This window comes from Zalophus californianus, chromosome 5, assembly GCF_009762305.2.
Source record: "Zalophus californianus isolate mZalCal1 chromosome 5, mZalCal1.pri.v2, whole genome shotgun sequence".
Lineage (NCBI taxonomy): Eukaryota > Metazoa > Chordata > Mammalia > Carnivora > Otariidae > Zalophus > Zalophus californianus.
The window spans coordinates 112,669,848-112,683,913 of record NC_045599.1 but is presented as its reverse complement, the minus strand read 5'-3'; the positions used below and the strand labels follow the sequence as shown (position 1 = coordinate 112,683,913).

The 14,066-nt window shown below is 54.3% G+C and overlaps 1 protein-coding gene across 2 annotated transcripts in view; it reads left to right on the top strand.

Annotated features, from left to right (window-relative positions):
- The window catches only part of PPARGC1B (PPARG coactivator 1 beta), a 102,320-nt gene extending 89,155 nt beyond the window's left edge, over window positions 1-13,165 (top strand). The window contains exons 6-12 of one of the 2 annotated variants that reach the window (XM_027606216.2): window positions 135-171; window positions 783-847; window positions 1,949-2,735; window positions 5,745-5,820; window positions 7,874-7,995; window positions 10,396-10,550; window positions 11,427-13,165. In XM_027606216.2, the coding sequence (XP_027462017.1) occupies window positions 135-171; window positions 783-847; window positions 1,949-2,735; window positions 5,745-5,820; window positions 7,874-7,995; window positions 10,396-10,550; window positions 11,427-11,527 (1,343 nt within the window). In that variant the 3' untranslated portion in view covers window positions 11,528-13,165. Of the gene's footprint in view, window positions 1-134; window positions 172-782; window positions 848-1,948; window positions 2,736-5,744; window positions 5,821-7,873; window positions 7,996-10,395; window positions 10,551-11,426 lie in introns of those variants that run through there. The other variant, XR_003522170.2, reaches the window with a different exon arrangement.
- The last annotated feature ends 901 nt before the right edge of the window (window positions 13,166-14,066 follow it).

Sequence of the window (14,066 nt, the reverse complement as noted above, 5' to 3'; positions counted from 1 at the left end):
GCTTTTGGGTCACATGCCTGCAGGGAGTCCTGCTTGGCACCAGTGGGAGTTCGGGGTTTCCTCCAGAGGGAAACACCTGCTAGTGATGCCGTGTTGGGGAATCTTATTTTTTTTCTTTTTCATCTTCTTTTCAGACTCTCCCAGGTGCCTCATGCTGGCCTTGTCACAAAGGTAGATTTTTGGAAATCACTGGTTTATTATTCCATGAGTCTTTGTCCTGTTGGGTATGTGTATCAGGGGTGGAGGGTTAGGTGGGTGGTCAGCCTCTGTGCCTGCCCCTTCCCATGCCCCCACCCTCACTGCCATGTGGGGCCCACAGTAGCTGGGGTCCCTTAGAAGGGAGGTCTCTGCAGGCCCAGGAAAAGTGGGGAATTAAGGTTTCAGGCCATTCCATAAGCTGTCTTCTCTAGGACGGGGGAGGGGGGTGGAATTCTTTTCTCTGCAGGGGAAAGCTGATAATGCTGTGTGGCGTTGGCAAGTCTCCTCCCCACTCTGGGCCTTAGGTGCTCCTTCTGTAAAATGAGGGTGTTGGAGGGTGATGATGCTTACCCTCTCTCTATCCTCCAGAAAATGTCTCCTGTGTCTCCTGCCAGAGCTGTAGGCTGCTTTGACTTCCTCTAAGCCAGGATGGGGGTTTCCCAGAAAATTCTCCCCGGGACCCACGTCTGTGGGCAGCAGAACCAGGGTCTGTCACAGTGTCCCCTTGCCCTCCTTGCATGGCGGGGAAGTGGAGCCTGCTGCTGATTGGCCTCTTTCCTTTCTGTCCTCCCCGCCCCCACCAGTGACCCTCCTTTCGGCAGGAAGAGCTTTGAGCAGACCTTGACGGTGGAGCTCTGTGGCACCGCAGGTGAGCCTGGGGCTCGGCTGGTAGGGTGCCCTTGGGGGAGCTGACACGACTCCTGGCCACGAGTCCCCACACCGAGCGGCCCCCTCGAGCCCTCCCTGCCACTGCCGCGCAGGCTTCAGGGGGCCTGAAGGTGCACAATGAGGGTGTCGTAAGGGGGAGAGTCAGCTGATCGGCTGCAAACGATCCGCACATGAGCTGAGGGCGGGGTTAGGAAAGGGACACACGTCTCCCCCCGAAGGAGCCCGCCATCTTCTGTAGGAGACAGACTCACGCCACGACGAGTCCTGTTCCAGGCACATGTGTTCAAAGTGTGTGCCACAGCTCTGGGAGCACGCAGGAAGGGGTGGCCCGGGCAGGAGTGTGGCCTGGGAAGATTTGCAAGGCCTCCAGAGCAGGGGGCTTATGAGCCAGGCTTGCGGGAGGAGCAGAAGCTGGGGAGATGAAGAGGTGGGAAGGAGGTCCCTGGCGGGCAGGATTGACGGGAGCAGTGGCACATGGGGTGAAATCACAGGTGCCCCTGGGGAGGCTGGGTACCTGGAGTTGCTGCGTAGCAAAAGGGGGGCGGGCAGGAAAGAGCCATCACAGAAGGCCGAGAGGAACGCCAGGCTGAGGGTTTGATCTCCATCCTGGAGGCTTCAGGAGCCCCTAAAAGGGAGAGATCTTGGGTGTTTAGCAAGTGCCCTTGGGTGCATTGGGGAGGATGGAGGCCAAGGTCAGATGCAGGAAGCACTGATGGCACTGTGGCAGCCCGGTCCAGGTGGGAGGTTTGACCTGTGGCGCCTGTCTCCTTCCCACTCGGGGAGACCTCGGAGCCAGTTGAGAGAGCTTGTTGAGCAACTGGATGTAGAGCAGGAGGAGATATCTCAAAGGACCTGAAGGTTTGGGCTACTGTGGTCAGGCTACAGAGGGATGGCAAGGGGATTTCGTCACATGCCTGCTCAAGATTGGCTGTGGACTGTGTGCACAGTCCTGGGCCACATTCAGGCTCAGCCAGCCGTGCGATGATTGGTTAGTGACGCCTGCCATTCATTGGGCTGGGTGTCTGCCCATTGGAGAAGTGATCTGTCTCCGCCTCACAGGGTTCTCCTTTTGCTTGGCTAGGACTCACCCCACCCACCACACCTCCCTACAAGCCCACAGAAGAGGACCCCTTCAAGCCAGACATCAAACACAGCCTAGGCGAAGACAGAGCTCCCAGCCTCCCCAGCTTGGAGGGCCTCCAGCTCAGGGCTGCCCCCGTGGCTGCCCACAAGCTGCCAAAGAAGCACCCAGAACGGAGCGAGCTCCTGTCCCACCTGCGGCATGCTACAGCCCAGCCAGCCTCCCAGACTGGTCAGAAGCGCCCCTTCTCCTGTTCCTTCGGAGACCATGATTATTGCCAGGTGCTCAAGCCAGAAGGCGCCCTGCAGAGGAAGGTGCTGAGGTCCTGGCAGCCGTCTGGGGTCCACCTTGAGGACTGGCCCCAACAGGGGGCCCCACAGGCTGCGGGGCAGGCCTCCGACAGGGAGGAAGACAGAAGCTGTGACGGCGGTGCCCCTGCCAAGGACAGCGTGCTCCTGAGAGACCACGAGATCCGCGCCAGCCTCACCAAGCACTTTGGGCTCCTGGAGACCGCCCTGGAGGACGAAGACCTGGCCTCCTGTAAGAGTGCTGAGTATGACACGGTCTTTGAGGACAGCAACAGCAGTAGTGGTGAGAGCAGCTTCCTCCTGGAGGAGGAGGAGGAGGAGGATGCAGAGGATGACTCGGGGCTCAGCCCCCCTCGCTCTGACCACTGCCCCTACCAGAGCCCCCCAGGCAAGGCCCGTCGGCAGCCTTGCTCCCGCAGCCGCTCCAGCTCCGGCTCCGCCTGCCGCTCCCGCTCACCAGCCACCCGGAGGACCTTCAGGTACGGATGGGTGGCCTCCAGAGGGACAGTGGGCCGCTGAGGACCGCAGTTCCCGGGGTGCCAAGGGAGGGAGGAGCCTGAAGCCAGGGCTGCGTCTCCCCATGTGGCCCACGTCTGGTCCGAGGCCCCAGAGGCTCTCCCTGGGGGAGTTGTGGGCAAGTTCTGGAAGCAAGCAAAGCCTGCTGCGTGATGGTCAGGAGCCACCCAAATCTCTTGGCCCTGGGAGAGGAAGAAAGCCCACTTCCTGGCCATTCGTGGCCTTTATGTCTAAATGAACGTGTCCCTTACTTATCTGTGTTTTCTGCTTTTATATTTGTAAATCGGACCCAGTTTAGTATCTATGTGACAACTACACGTGAAAGGAAGATTAGCAGAATTCTGATCTGCGTTCTAAAAAAACAACAACCTGGATTTAAAGCAGTGATAAGGTTTATTCCCATTTCTTGGTGCTGCTGAGCTGTGCAGGACTTCTAGCAGCCAGCCGTCCCTCTGGTTGCTGCTGACCTTCCCACAGGGATGGATGGTGCATCATGAGCCTGTGTGCTCATACCATCTTGGCTCACTGAACTGGTCTGAAAGAAGGAGCCGGTCCAAAAGTGCGCGGGGAGCTGGGCAGAAAGAATGAAGGTTTGGCATATGTTGGTGGAGACAGGTTGCTTCTCTCCCTGATCACAGCAGGACCTGATTCTTCACCTGAGGGAGGCCTGAGGAGGGTCAGTGCAGCTCCCAAACCCTCTGCCTGAGGTGCATGTGAGTGACCACTAGATGGTGCTCTTGGGCCTAAAGCCGGGCCGCGGCCACCTGGCGCTCGTTACCCGTGATGACTGGACCCGCCCAGCGTCTGATTTTGTGCGCCTGGGGGTGGTGGTGGAGAATCTGCATTTCTAACTAGTTCCAGGTGATGATGATGTCCCGAGTGCCAGACTCTGAGACCCAGAATTCAGGTAATAGAAAAATATCTTTTCTTAGAAAAACTCGGCTTTATATATCTACACCAGTAGCTCTTATCTGATTGAAAATCTGATTAAAGCAAACACTTCTCTTCCCCTTAAAATGTACATAGACCTCTAACTGGGCATTCGATTTTAGGGGGTTTGTAGACTCTCCAGACACTAAGGTTAAGAAGCCCTGCGCTGTTACTCAAAACGAGTTCCTTCTCGATTTCTTTAAATACCCTTCTATGTAATAAGCCAGGATGATTGGTCGGACCTCTCTGAGCCCTGTTTCCGGCTCCAGTCTCTCCTGGCATCCGCATTAGGCAGTTTCCTCTGCAACATTTTGTAGCTCAGAAGCTACTAAGGCTCTTTTCTTTTTTGAAACATGTCCCCCAAGGCTGGAACTGGAGCTTCTTGGCCTCCTTTCCCTCCTGACCAGTTCAGGGCTGTTGGGGGAAGGCCTGCATTCATGCACTTGCCTGCAGAGAGTTGGGAGCTTCTCTAGAAACTCCCGTGGATTCTCCTTTTCCTCTTCTCGCTTTTGGGCCAAGTTCAGGGCTGGCTTTTTCTGCTCTCTAGAGAAAATTAATTGGTTAACTCGATACTTGCTCAGCTGACAGAACTTGGCTCCTGGTAAATCTGGTAAACCAGTCATCCGTCTTCTCCAAACCCACATTTTTTTCACCCGTGCTTGCAATACCAGACATTGGTCCACAAGTGTTTTGAGCTGGTTTAAAAGAACACAAACCCCACAGTACCTTCCCGTCACTCTCAGCTGATCTTCAGGTGGGAAACTGCCAATCTGTTGCAAATGGATGATGATACTGTTATTCACAGCACTTTCTTTAATTAATTAATTTATTTATTAATTTATTTTTATTGGAGAGAGAGATTCCCAAGCAGGTTCCATGCCCGGTGCGGAGCCCTACTCAGGGTTCGATCTCATGACTCTGAGATCATGACCTGAGCCAAAATCAAGTACTGTAGGACGCTTAGCTGACTGAGCCACCCAGAGCGCATTTATAGCACTTTAAAGTTTGCAAGTCATATCCCCTTCTGTGACCCTATTTAGCTTCACAGATGCACTTGGAGGGCATGTCTGCTTCTTATTCCCATTTTATAGATGAGGGAGCTGAGGCTCTTAAGAGGTGCAACAGAAAAGCAAGCAAGCAATTATTGAGCAGGTCTTGAGCTCAGCATTTTCTAATTTGCGCCTCACAAATGGCCAAGGAGGCTGTACAGTCAGTTCTCCCTGTCTTACAGTCGAAGAACTGGAGCTAAGGGGATGTAAGTGACTAGCCCAAGGTCACCCAGCAGGGAGGTGGTAGGGCCAGGATTCGAATGCAGGCCGTCTGACCGGAGAGCCGATGTGCTTATCCTGTGTGCTGAGTTTCCCAAGGACGCAGACGGAACGTGCAGAGCCAGGACTCCCCGCCAGCTGCTCATGCCACGCTCCTTCCACTCCAGCAGCTGGCTCCCTGGAGGAGGACAGGCGAGAGGACGCGGGCATGTGGCGCCCAGGAGTGTCCTGGGACTGCGCACCCGGGCTGAAGAGCCTGATAGCCCGACTGGCCGTGGGGGCTGTGACGGCCGGGCTCGCCTCTTGGTTGGGCACCAAGCGCTAGAGGGCAGTGGGTCTAGGATGAGCAGCCCTCCTTCTAGCTCTGGCTCCCCCGCGTTCTAGCTTTAGGCAGATCCCATACTGAACCTGAGCCTTGGGGTTTTCCTTTGGAAAATGGGGAAACGTAAGACCTCATAGGTTGCTTTTCCTGCATCAGATCAAATGCAGTAATGAAGCGAAAGAGCCCTCATGGCATAAAAAGGCGCTGATTAGCGACACGGTGGTTCCCAGCAATCCAGTCCCAGAAGCTGTGGCCAGAGCCATGTGTCTGATGGTGCAGACCCGCACACAGCCCCGGGCTGTCGCTGCTAGGGGCGAAGCTGGGCTTCTGCAGGCGCCCTTGTGAGCGAGTTCGAAAGAAGCATCCCTTGCTTCCTGGGGCAGCTGCACCCGCCCACCCTGCCGTGGTCCCTCCTGAGAGTGAGTGCCTCTGCTTTGCTTGTTCACTGACAGATGTGAGAGCAGAGGGCCGTGTTCAGACGGAACGCCAAGCGTCCGGCACGCCAGGAAGCGGCGGGAAAAGGCCATTGTAAGTGATCTGGGGCCCCGGAGCCCGGAGCGAGTGGGGAAGAGCAGGGGCATCAGGACGTGCCAGGACTTCCTAGACCTGAAGCCCTTTGAGGCTGGCTGTGGCCTGCAGAAGATAATTCCATTTCTCTGACTTCAGAAAGCACCAGGGTCCCCAAAGGGCACCAGAGGTGGCATCGTGCAAAGTGCGGCCTAGGGACTGGCTGTGAGGCACGGAGCCGGTGGTGATTTTAGGGCTGAGCATCGGAGGCTCGACAGGACCAAGAGGGCAGACTGTGTGTCGGGGGGGTGGGGGGGGCAGCGGGGAGCAGAGCTGGGCCAACCAGGCCACAGAGCAGCCCTGCTGCCACCTTCTGTGTGACCTTGGGCAGGTCTCCCAGCTTCCCTGAGCCTCAGTTTACTCATCTGTACATAAGGGAGTTGGGTCTTGTCATTCCTAAGGGTCCCCCAGCTTGATCAGGGCTAAAGGATCAGGAGAGCCTGCTCCTTGCTTCCCGCTGACCTCCCTCATCCTCCCCCAGAGTTAGTCTCCGGGCCCAGGCCGTGCCAGGAAGCTGCAGAGGAGAGCTGGAACCAGCCCTTCCACGTCACTAGAAGGAAGGGAAGGGAAAGTAAGACGGAGCACAGAAAGACTTGCGCTTGATTGCTTTCCCCCATGACGGGTGCTCCGGGGCAGAGACGGGGGCTGGGTACATGAGGTGTGCATACCCCAGAGGTGCACAGGTGTCTGCAAGCAGGTCCTTACCAGCACGGGCTGTGCCTGGAGCGTCTTCCTGGAATGCATGTGTGACCATTCAGTGGTTGTGACGTGCTTGGCATGAGCGAGACGGACCAGGTTCCCCCCCTCCCCCCATTCCTGTGGCTGGGGCAGAAGGGGGAGAAGGGCAGCAGACTCATAAACAAGGAATAAGCACTGTAATCAGAGATGGGGAGGGGCGCGGTGGCAGTAATCATGGCAGGCTAAAGTCTCCGAAATAAACAGTCATTGTGTTGACTCTTGGGGAGGATATATTCATAGGGCGGTCTGGGAAGGACATCGGCAAGGAGCTAGATGCTGATGGATGAGAGGAGCCACCAGGCAGTTTCAGGAGGACCGTGGGGCCGAGGCAGCAAAGAACCTTATCAGTTGAAGGAGCCGCCACGAGCCTGGGGGAGGGCGTTCCTTCACTGAGCAGAACCCCGTTCCCCTGCGATTGGCAGCGGAGGCCTGCCGTGGCCCCTGGGCCGACCTTCCCTCCCTGTCCTCTGTGAGATGAGAATGGAATGGCTCCAGAATCACTGGCCTGAACCTGTTCCCAGAGAAAGCCTGTCCAAACCAGAACCTGTCCATTTGACCCACCGGAGCACAGGTTTCCAGGAATGCAGCTGGAGTTGACCCAGCTGGTCAAAGCAGCTCTTCCACCAGCAGGGCCTTGAACTGGATCCAGTCACAGATTGTAGAAGAGAGGAGGGGACATTCCAGCCTGGGCTTCCACCCCTCCCTCTGCTGGGCTGTTCGAGGGACCCAGCTCGCCTGATGTGACCTCTTAAGTCACAGTGTCTCCACGCTGGCCTGGCACAGCTGGGGATGATGGTGGCTCCAAGCCCCGTGGCCTGCATTCCATTGCCCTCCTCCCAGCCCACCGTGACCCCCACAACGACCTGGCTCCCCATCCTTGCCCATTACCATCTTGGCAACTCTCCTTTCTACTGCAGCCTCCCCCACGACCAGAAGAAGTCCCAGGCTCAGAACACAACTGTTAAGTAGGCAGTTACGTTAATGATGATGAACCCTTCTCTCGTCTCTGTCCCTCCTCCGCTCCTTTCCTTCAAGCGAGCAGTTGCTTCCTTTGGGAGCCATTCCCCATCCGACATTCGGCGGCCCCTCCGGCAACAAGGCAGGTCTTCTGGGATAGGGGTCGACACCGCCCTCTCTGACTCCAGCCCCAGCTGGTGTCACCCACTCAGCCAGGTGTCATGGGCTGAGGACGAGGACTCCACAGAAGCCCACCATTGAGGGAGTCCCAGGAAGCCAGGCAGTGACTGGGTCTTTCTGTGTGTCCCTTCTTGAGCAGGGCGAAGGCCGTGTGGTGTATGTTAGAAATCTCTCCAGTGACATGAGCTCCCGAGAGCTGAAGCGGCGCTTTGAAGTGTTTGGTGAGATTGTGGAGTGCCAGGTGCTGACGAGAAGCAGGAGGTGAGTCAGGTCAAGCTGTTGCAGAAGAGGGGAGCGGGGAGGGGCAGAGGTCCCAGTCCGGGGCTGGCCACACAGAAGATGCCCGAGAAGATGTGCAGAACAAATCTGACGAAACCCACAGCCTGGACCTGGAGAGCCAGGCCCCAGAGAAGGTCCAGTAACAGTTGTGCGGCCCAGCAGTAAGCTGGTGGTTCACTAAGTGCCAGGCAATTCCTGTGCGTTCTCTTCAGCCTTTGGACATTCCTGTGACCTATGCGCTCATTCTAGCGCTCTCCCTTTCGGGAGAGCTCAGACAAGTTAAGTGAGCAGCTAGTTAGTAGCAGAGCTGAATCTGCAGCCCACGTGTCCGCTTCAGGTTTTCCACCCTGGGGCTGGTACAGGACAGCAAACAACCCCCGGGGCCTGACTGCACACTTGTACTGGAACGTCGCTGCCCTGCAAGACCCCCACTACTCACATCCCTCCATTCCACTGGACCAGCCAGTTTCAGACCTTTTATTCTGCTGGGCATCTTGGTTTTTCCTCCCTCACCTGGGGAAGCACTGTTCATCTGTCAGGTGATCTGCAAGAAGAATGGGTTGTGTGTAAATGCACAACTTAGATGTAAAAACTGTCCATTTCGAGATAATTCTAAAGTATCTCCCATTGTATTTGCCAACTAGGTTATTAAGGTTTTTAAATTCTAATTTAATGATCATTTTTTAAAAGCCTCAATGAGAAAATAGTTTCTATATAGGAATCATTATACACTTCATATCCATTAAGGTGGCTACAGAACATCCCAAGTGTGGAGAAATCAGAACCCTCGTGCACGTTGGTGGGAATGCAAACTGGGGCAGCCACCATGGAAACTGGTATGGAGGCGCTTCAAAAAATGAAATAGAGAATTACCGTATGATCCAGCAATCCCACTGCTGGGTATATACTTCAAAGAATCAAAAGCAAGATCTCAAAGAGATATTTGCACACCCATGTGTATAGGAGCTTTATTCACAATAACCAAGAAGTAGAAACAACCCAAGTGTCCGTTGACTCATGAACAGATAAACAAAATGTAGTCTCTGCATACAGTGGAATATTACTTAGCTTTAGAAAGGGAGGAAATCCTGTCACATGCCTCAAGCATGGATGGACCTTGATAATCATAACCTCATTATGCTCTATGAAATCAGCAGTCTCCGAAGGACAAAGATTGTATGATTCCATTACATGAGGTATCTGGAGTAGTCCAATTCCTGGAAACAGCAAGCAGCAGAGAGAGTGGAGATCCGTTCCCAGTAGCGTGAATATACTGAACTGTACACTTGTTCTAAAGATGGTACATTTTATGTTTTGTGTTTTTTACCACAATTAAAAAAAGTCATTACACAAGTAAACTGTTGTTTAAGTTCTGTGCAGTATTCAGGGCATCAAATGGAAAGAGCATGCAAAAACAAAGTGAGCAGTCCCGGGCGTTTCAAGAGGCAGAAGGGGGTCCAACTGTGGCCTGGTTCAGAGAGGAGTCAGGAAATGGAATTCACCCGAGTGTTTATTAGGCGCCTGGTGTTGGTAAGCCCGTCCTCAGCGGTAGGGGGACTCCGCCGTCTCTCTGCCCTGAGGATTCTACATAGCAGAGGGACTAGCAGCCAGGATTCTTTTTCTTGCCGTTTGTAGAGCTGAAGAGCTGAGGGAAGAACTGACCTTAGGACCCCCTCGCCTCACGTCCTTCTCGTGCAGGCTGCGCTCTGGTGGCAAAGTGGCTGCCTCCAGCTCTAAGCTTACCTACCTCCTACCAGGGAAAGGAGGGGTCTCCCTCACAGTTCCAGCCAAGAGCTGGGACAGATTCTTTGGCTTTCTGTTTTGGGCAGCAGATGCATCCTTGGACGGGTTGCTGCGAACACACAGCACCGTTGTCAGAGGAAGGGGAGTGGATGCTGAGCAGGCAGACACGGAGTTGCCTACCACAAAGGACGAGATGTGTACAGAATACCAGCTGTATTAGGGAAGGGGGAGGCCACATTAGCAGCCAAGGAAGTGGTGGCAGAGGCTGGCTTCGAAGGAGGCTGGAGGGCTAGACTGGGGGTAGAGGTGTGGCAAAAAGCTTTCTGCTGGGAGGCCCGAGTTTGAATACCCTGCCCTACCACTTGCCTTTGGGGCAAATTCTGAACTCCACAGAGCCGGTTTCCTCATCCCTGAGGGGGAGCAAGGTTGAGGTACGTGGCAGACCTTCTGTGAGTCACCGGCTCTTACTATTATTACACAGTAGAGGCCGGCCTAGCGATGGCCATCATCTGTATTTGGGGGGCCATGAGACATGGTTACTGAATCAGTGTGGCTCTTGCTCATTATCTCGTCATGGGTGGTCTGAGAGTGTCGACCAAGCTGGCTCAGTAACGTGCTCCCCCTGACCTCTCACCACAGAGGCGAGAAATATGGCTTCATCACCTACCAGTGTTCGGAGCACGCTGCCCTGTCTCTGAGGAATGGCGCTGCCCTGCGGAAACGCAACGAGCCCTCCTTCCAGCTGAGCTATGGAGGGCTCCAGCACTTCTGCTGGCCCAGACACACTGACTATGGTAAGTGCACAAGGCCCTGCCACACTCCAGTGAAACCTAAAGCCCCCTCTGGGCCCAGCTCCCACCCTAAAGCTTTAATGTGCCTATTGGTCAAACTTCGCAGCCTGGAGGCTGCCATCTTGTTTTTCTTCTGGTCTCTGGTCCGTCTTGTCTAGTCTCAAGACTGGTACCAAGAGAGAGATTCAGGGCCCCCGTGGCCTCTTGGAAGGTCCAGTCTTGTGTTCATAGCCAGTTGGCAGAACCACGATTAACTGTCTCTTTCACCTCCCGGGGCCAGTGGCTGCCCTGCTGCTTTTCAGGGGCATTCCATTGTGGCCCCAACAGGCAGCAGGCAGCCTTGTCTGTTAATGGGCCACAGCGAAATAATACTGTCAGCATGCCCTCACCACTGGGGGACGAGTTAGTGAAGAAGGACAAAGACGTACGATTTAGGAGAGAGTGATCTATAGAGGAGAGTCTGACCTGCCTCCGTAGCACAGGTCTGAGGGTGAGGAAACGCAGGAGGGTTCCTGGCCAGGCCGTGTTTCGCCTGGCTGCACGTCCACGGGGCATCCTAGCTTTGTTAGCCACCTTAGGTGACTTTGGCAGTGGTTTACTAGTGGGCAAGAAGCTCTTGGGGAGAAACAGCTTTATAGGATATCGGAGCTAGAAAGGAGCTGTGGGGCACGCTAGTTGGGGCCACCACATTCTGGAAACAGGGCAGCCCCGAGCCGTTGACGACGGGACAGAGGTAATGCTTGCTGTCTAGTGCTCTCTGAGGCCCTGGGCCACACGTGCTCCACGGGGCTGACCCTGGTGGCACGTTTCCTGATCGTCCGGCCTTTCTGAGTTGCTCACCGCCTTCCCCTCTCCTTGACTCCTCCACCCCCTGCCCAGATTCCAATTCAGAAGAGGCCCTTCCTGCGTCAGTGAAAAACAAGTACGAAGCCATGGATTTTGACAGCTTACTGAAGGAGGCCCAGCAGAGCCTGCATTGATAACAGCCTTAACCTTCGAGGAATACCTCAATACCTCAGACAAGGCCCTTCCAATATGTTTACGTTTTCAAAGAAATTAAGTATACGAGAAGGCGAGAGCGCGAGCGCGTGAGAGAACACACGTGAGAGAGAGAGAGAGAGAGAGAGAAAGACTTGAAACTGCTGTCCTTTTAAAAAAAAAATCAATGTTTACATTGAACAAAGCTGCTTCTGTCTGTGAGTTTCCATGGTGTTGATGCCCCACGGCCACTGTAGCGTCCTCGCTTCCGGCGGGCGGCCCCAGGTGCGCCTCCCGGTGCTGGGCCAGCCCCCGTCCCCTCGCTCCCTGACCGGCTTCCCTCGTAGATGTGCAGCCGTGTGCACCATAACATTTCTTGTCCGTAGTATGTGATGATGAAATTGTTACTCGTGAATAGAATCAGGATTATACACTCGTTTTTAATTGAAGACAAAAAAAGTATATCCTTCAAATAACGTATTTATGGCTCAGACGTACTGTGCCTGGGATTATTGTATCGCTTCCTTGATTTTTTAACTATGCACTGTCGTGAGGTGTTTGCCACTGAGCTGCTGTGCTCCCTCGGCCAGGGCGCCCTAGAGGTGCTGGGTGGCTGGCGGGTTGGTCCCCAGGGGAGCGTGGCCTGCAGCCACAAGTCGGAGCAGTGGAGAAAGGCTTCTGGGACTTGCCTGCCAAGCTCTGCCCTGTCTCTCACTGAGCACACGTGGGTCCAGTTCCAGTCGGAACCCTCATCTGGTGCCAGCCGGTGCTCGGAGCTTGGGCCTGGCCTGGAGTGCTCGGATCCTGGCAGACCCTGTAAGGAAGGTGGGGCGAGCCGCCTGAATCTTGTTTTTCCAGGCGAGGCGGGCAGTGCCCCAAGAGGGGATGTGACTTGCCCGAGGTCCCATGGCCAGTGATAGGGCGGAGCAGTGACCCAGCCCAGGCCTCCTGATTCCTGGTCCCATGCCCTTGCAGTAGCTGGGGTAAAAGATGCACAGTTCCAGGGACTGGTGGAGGTGAGACCAGCTACGTTGGGCCACAGGCAAGAGGCCTCTGGGCTTACTCGGAGGGTTAAGTCAAAAGCTGGCTCGCCAGCATGAGGAACGTTTAGGCTCGGGCATGCGTCTTGATCCAGAGGCTTCTGTGGTTTGCCTATACCTGTGGACATGCCATCAGAGCCTCAGTGACATACCTGGAGTGGCACAGGCAGGTGATCTGGGAGCAGTCGTCCTCCTGGGGCCAGCCACCAGCCCATCCTACTTCCACCAGCTTGTCTTCCCCTTCTCACCTGTACAGTTGTCTGGGCGGCATGAGGCAGGGGAAGCAGGAGGGGCGTGTGAGGGCCGGGGGGTGGAGAAGACAATCTCCAAGGTCCTTTCCAACTTAGACAACATTCTAATTGGGCTTTACTTTAAATTTTATGTTCTTGAGTGATGTCAAAACCATGTCCAGCTTGGATGTTCTGCAGGTGCCTTGGGGGCCATTCATGAGGGAAAGCCTGGCCAGGCAGGGTATGAGCTCGTTACCTCCAACTTCATCTTGTTCATATGTCAGGGTTCCTTGGGAAATGTTTGTATTAAGAAGAAAAAAAAGAGAAAAAGTCCTGCTTGCTTTAAAAATAAACGTTTGAAATTAACTCAGTAAACTCAACAAGCTAATTTAATCTGTTGCTCCTGCCAGGCTTAGAAATTTGAGAATTGGTATTTGATCATTATTATTATTTTTAAGATGATCAGATACCTGAGTAGGTATCCAATGGGCTTGTCCCGGGAGGTGAGCATACTCCAAGCCCATGGAGAAGGCTGGAGGAAACGGGCTTTAGAAGGAATAGGGAATTTGAGCTCCTGTGTATCAAATCACTTCCTTCCACCTCCCTGGGCCCCAACTTCCTTTTCCGCGAAATGGACTGAGGGGCGGAAGTAGGCAAGAAGTAGGCAAGAAGTAGGGACCCTGAGGTCCCTGCCAGCTCTTAGCTTCTGCAAAGGTGGTAACTAGCTCAAGATGGCAATTACATGGCACATGTACCACTATTGGCACATCCTTGGCCAGTGGCAGACATAACTAATCGACCACAGCACTCATGTTCTTTGAGCTTGGGAGTTCTTTTAGAATTCTCAGCACAGTGCTCTGGGCAGCCATTACTAATGGATCAGAGTTTAACTAAGCCATCTGACATCCTGGTCTGATCTTTGAAAAGTTTCCATCAAAATAGAACCAAATGGTGGCTGGGTTTCATGCTGGCCCATCCCTGTCTATCATGTTCTGATCTATGAGAGAAAATTCCCCTAAAGCCATTCATTGGCACAGGACTCCCAATACTGTGACACACAGCCCCCACTTGGGTTCGGAGGGAAGCAAGCAGAATAGCGGACATGAAATGTTTGAGGGTGGTGGGGTTTATGAGGATGAACCCAAAAAAGGGACTTTTCCACAGCACGGACCTGAACATTGTAAATTCCTTTTAGAGCTATTCACTGCCTAGCACACAGTAGGCACACAATAAATGGTTATGGAATGCAAGAGAATAGAATTTAAATCTGT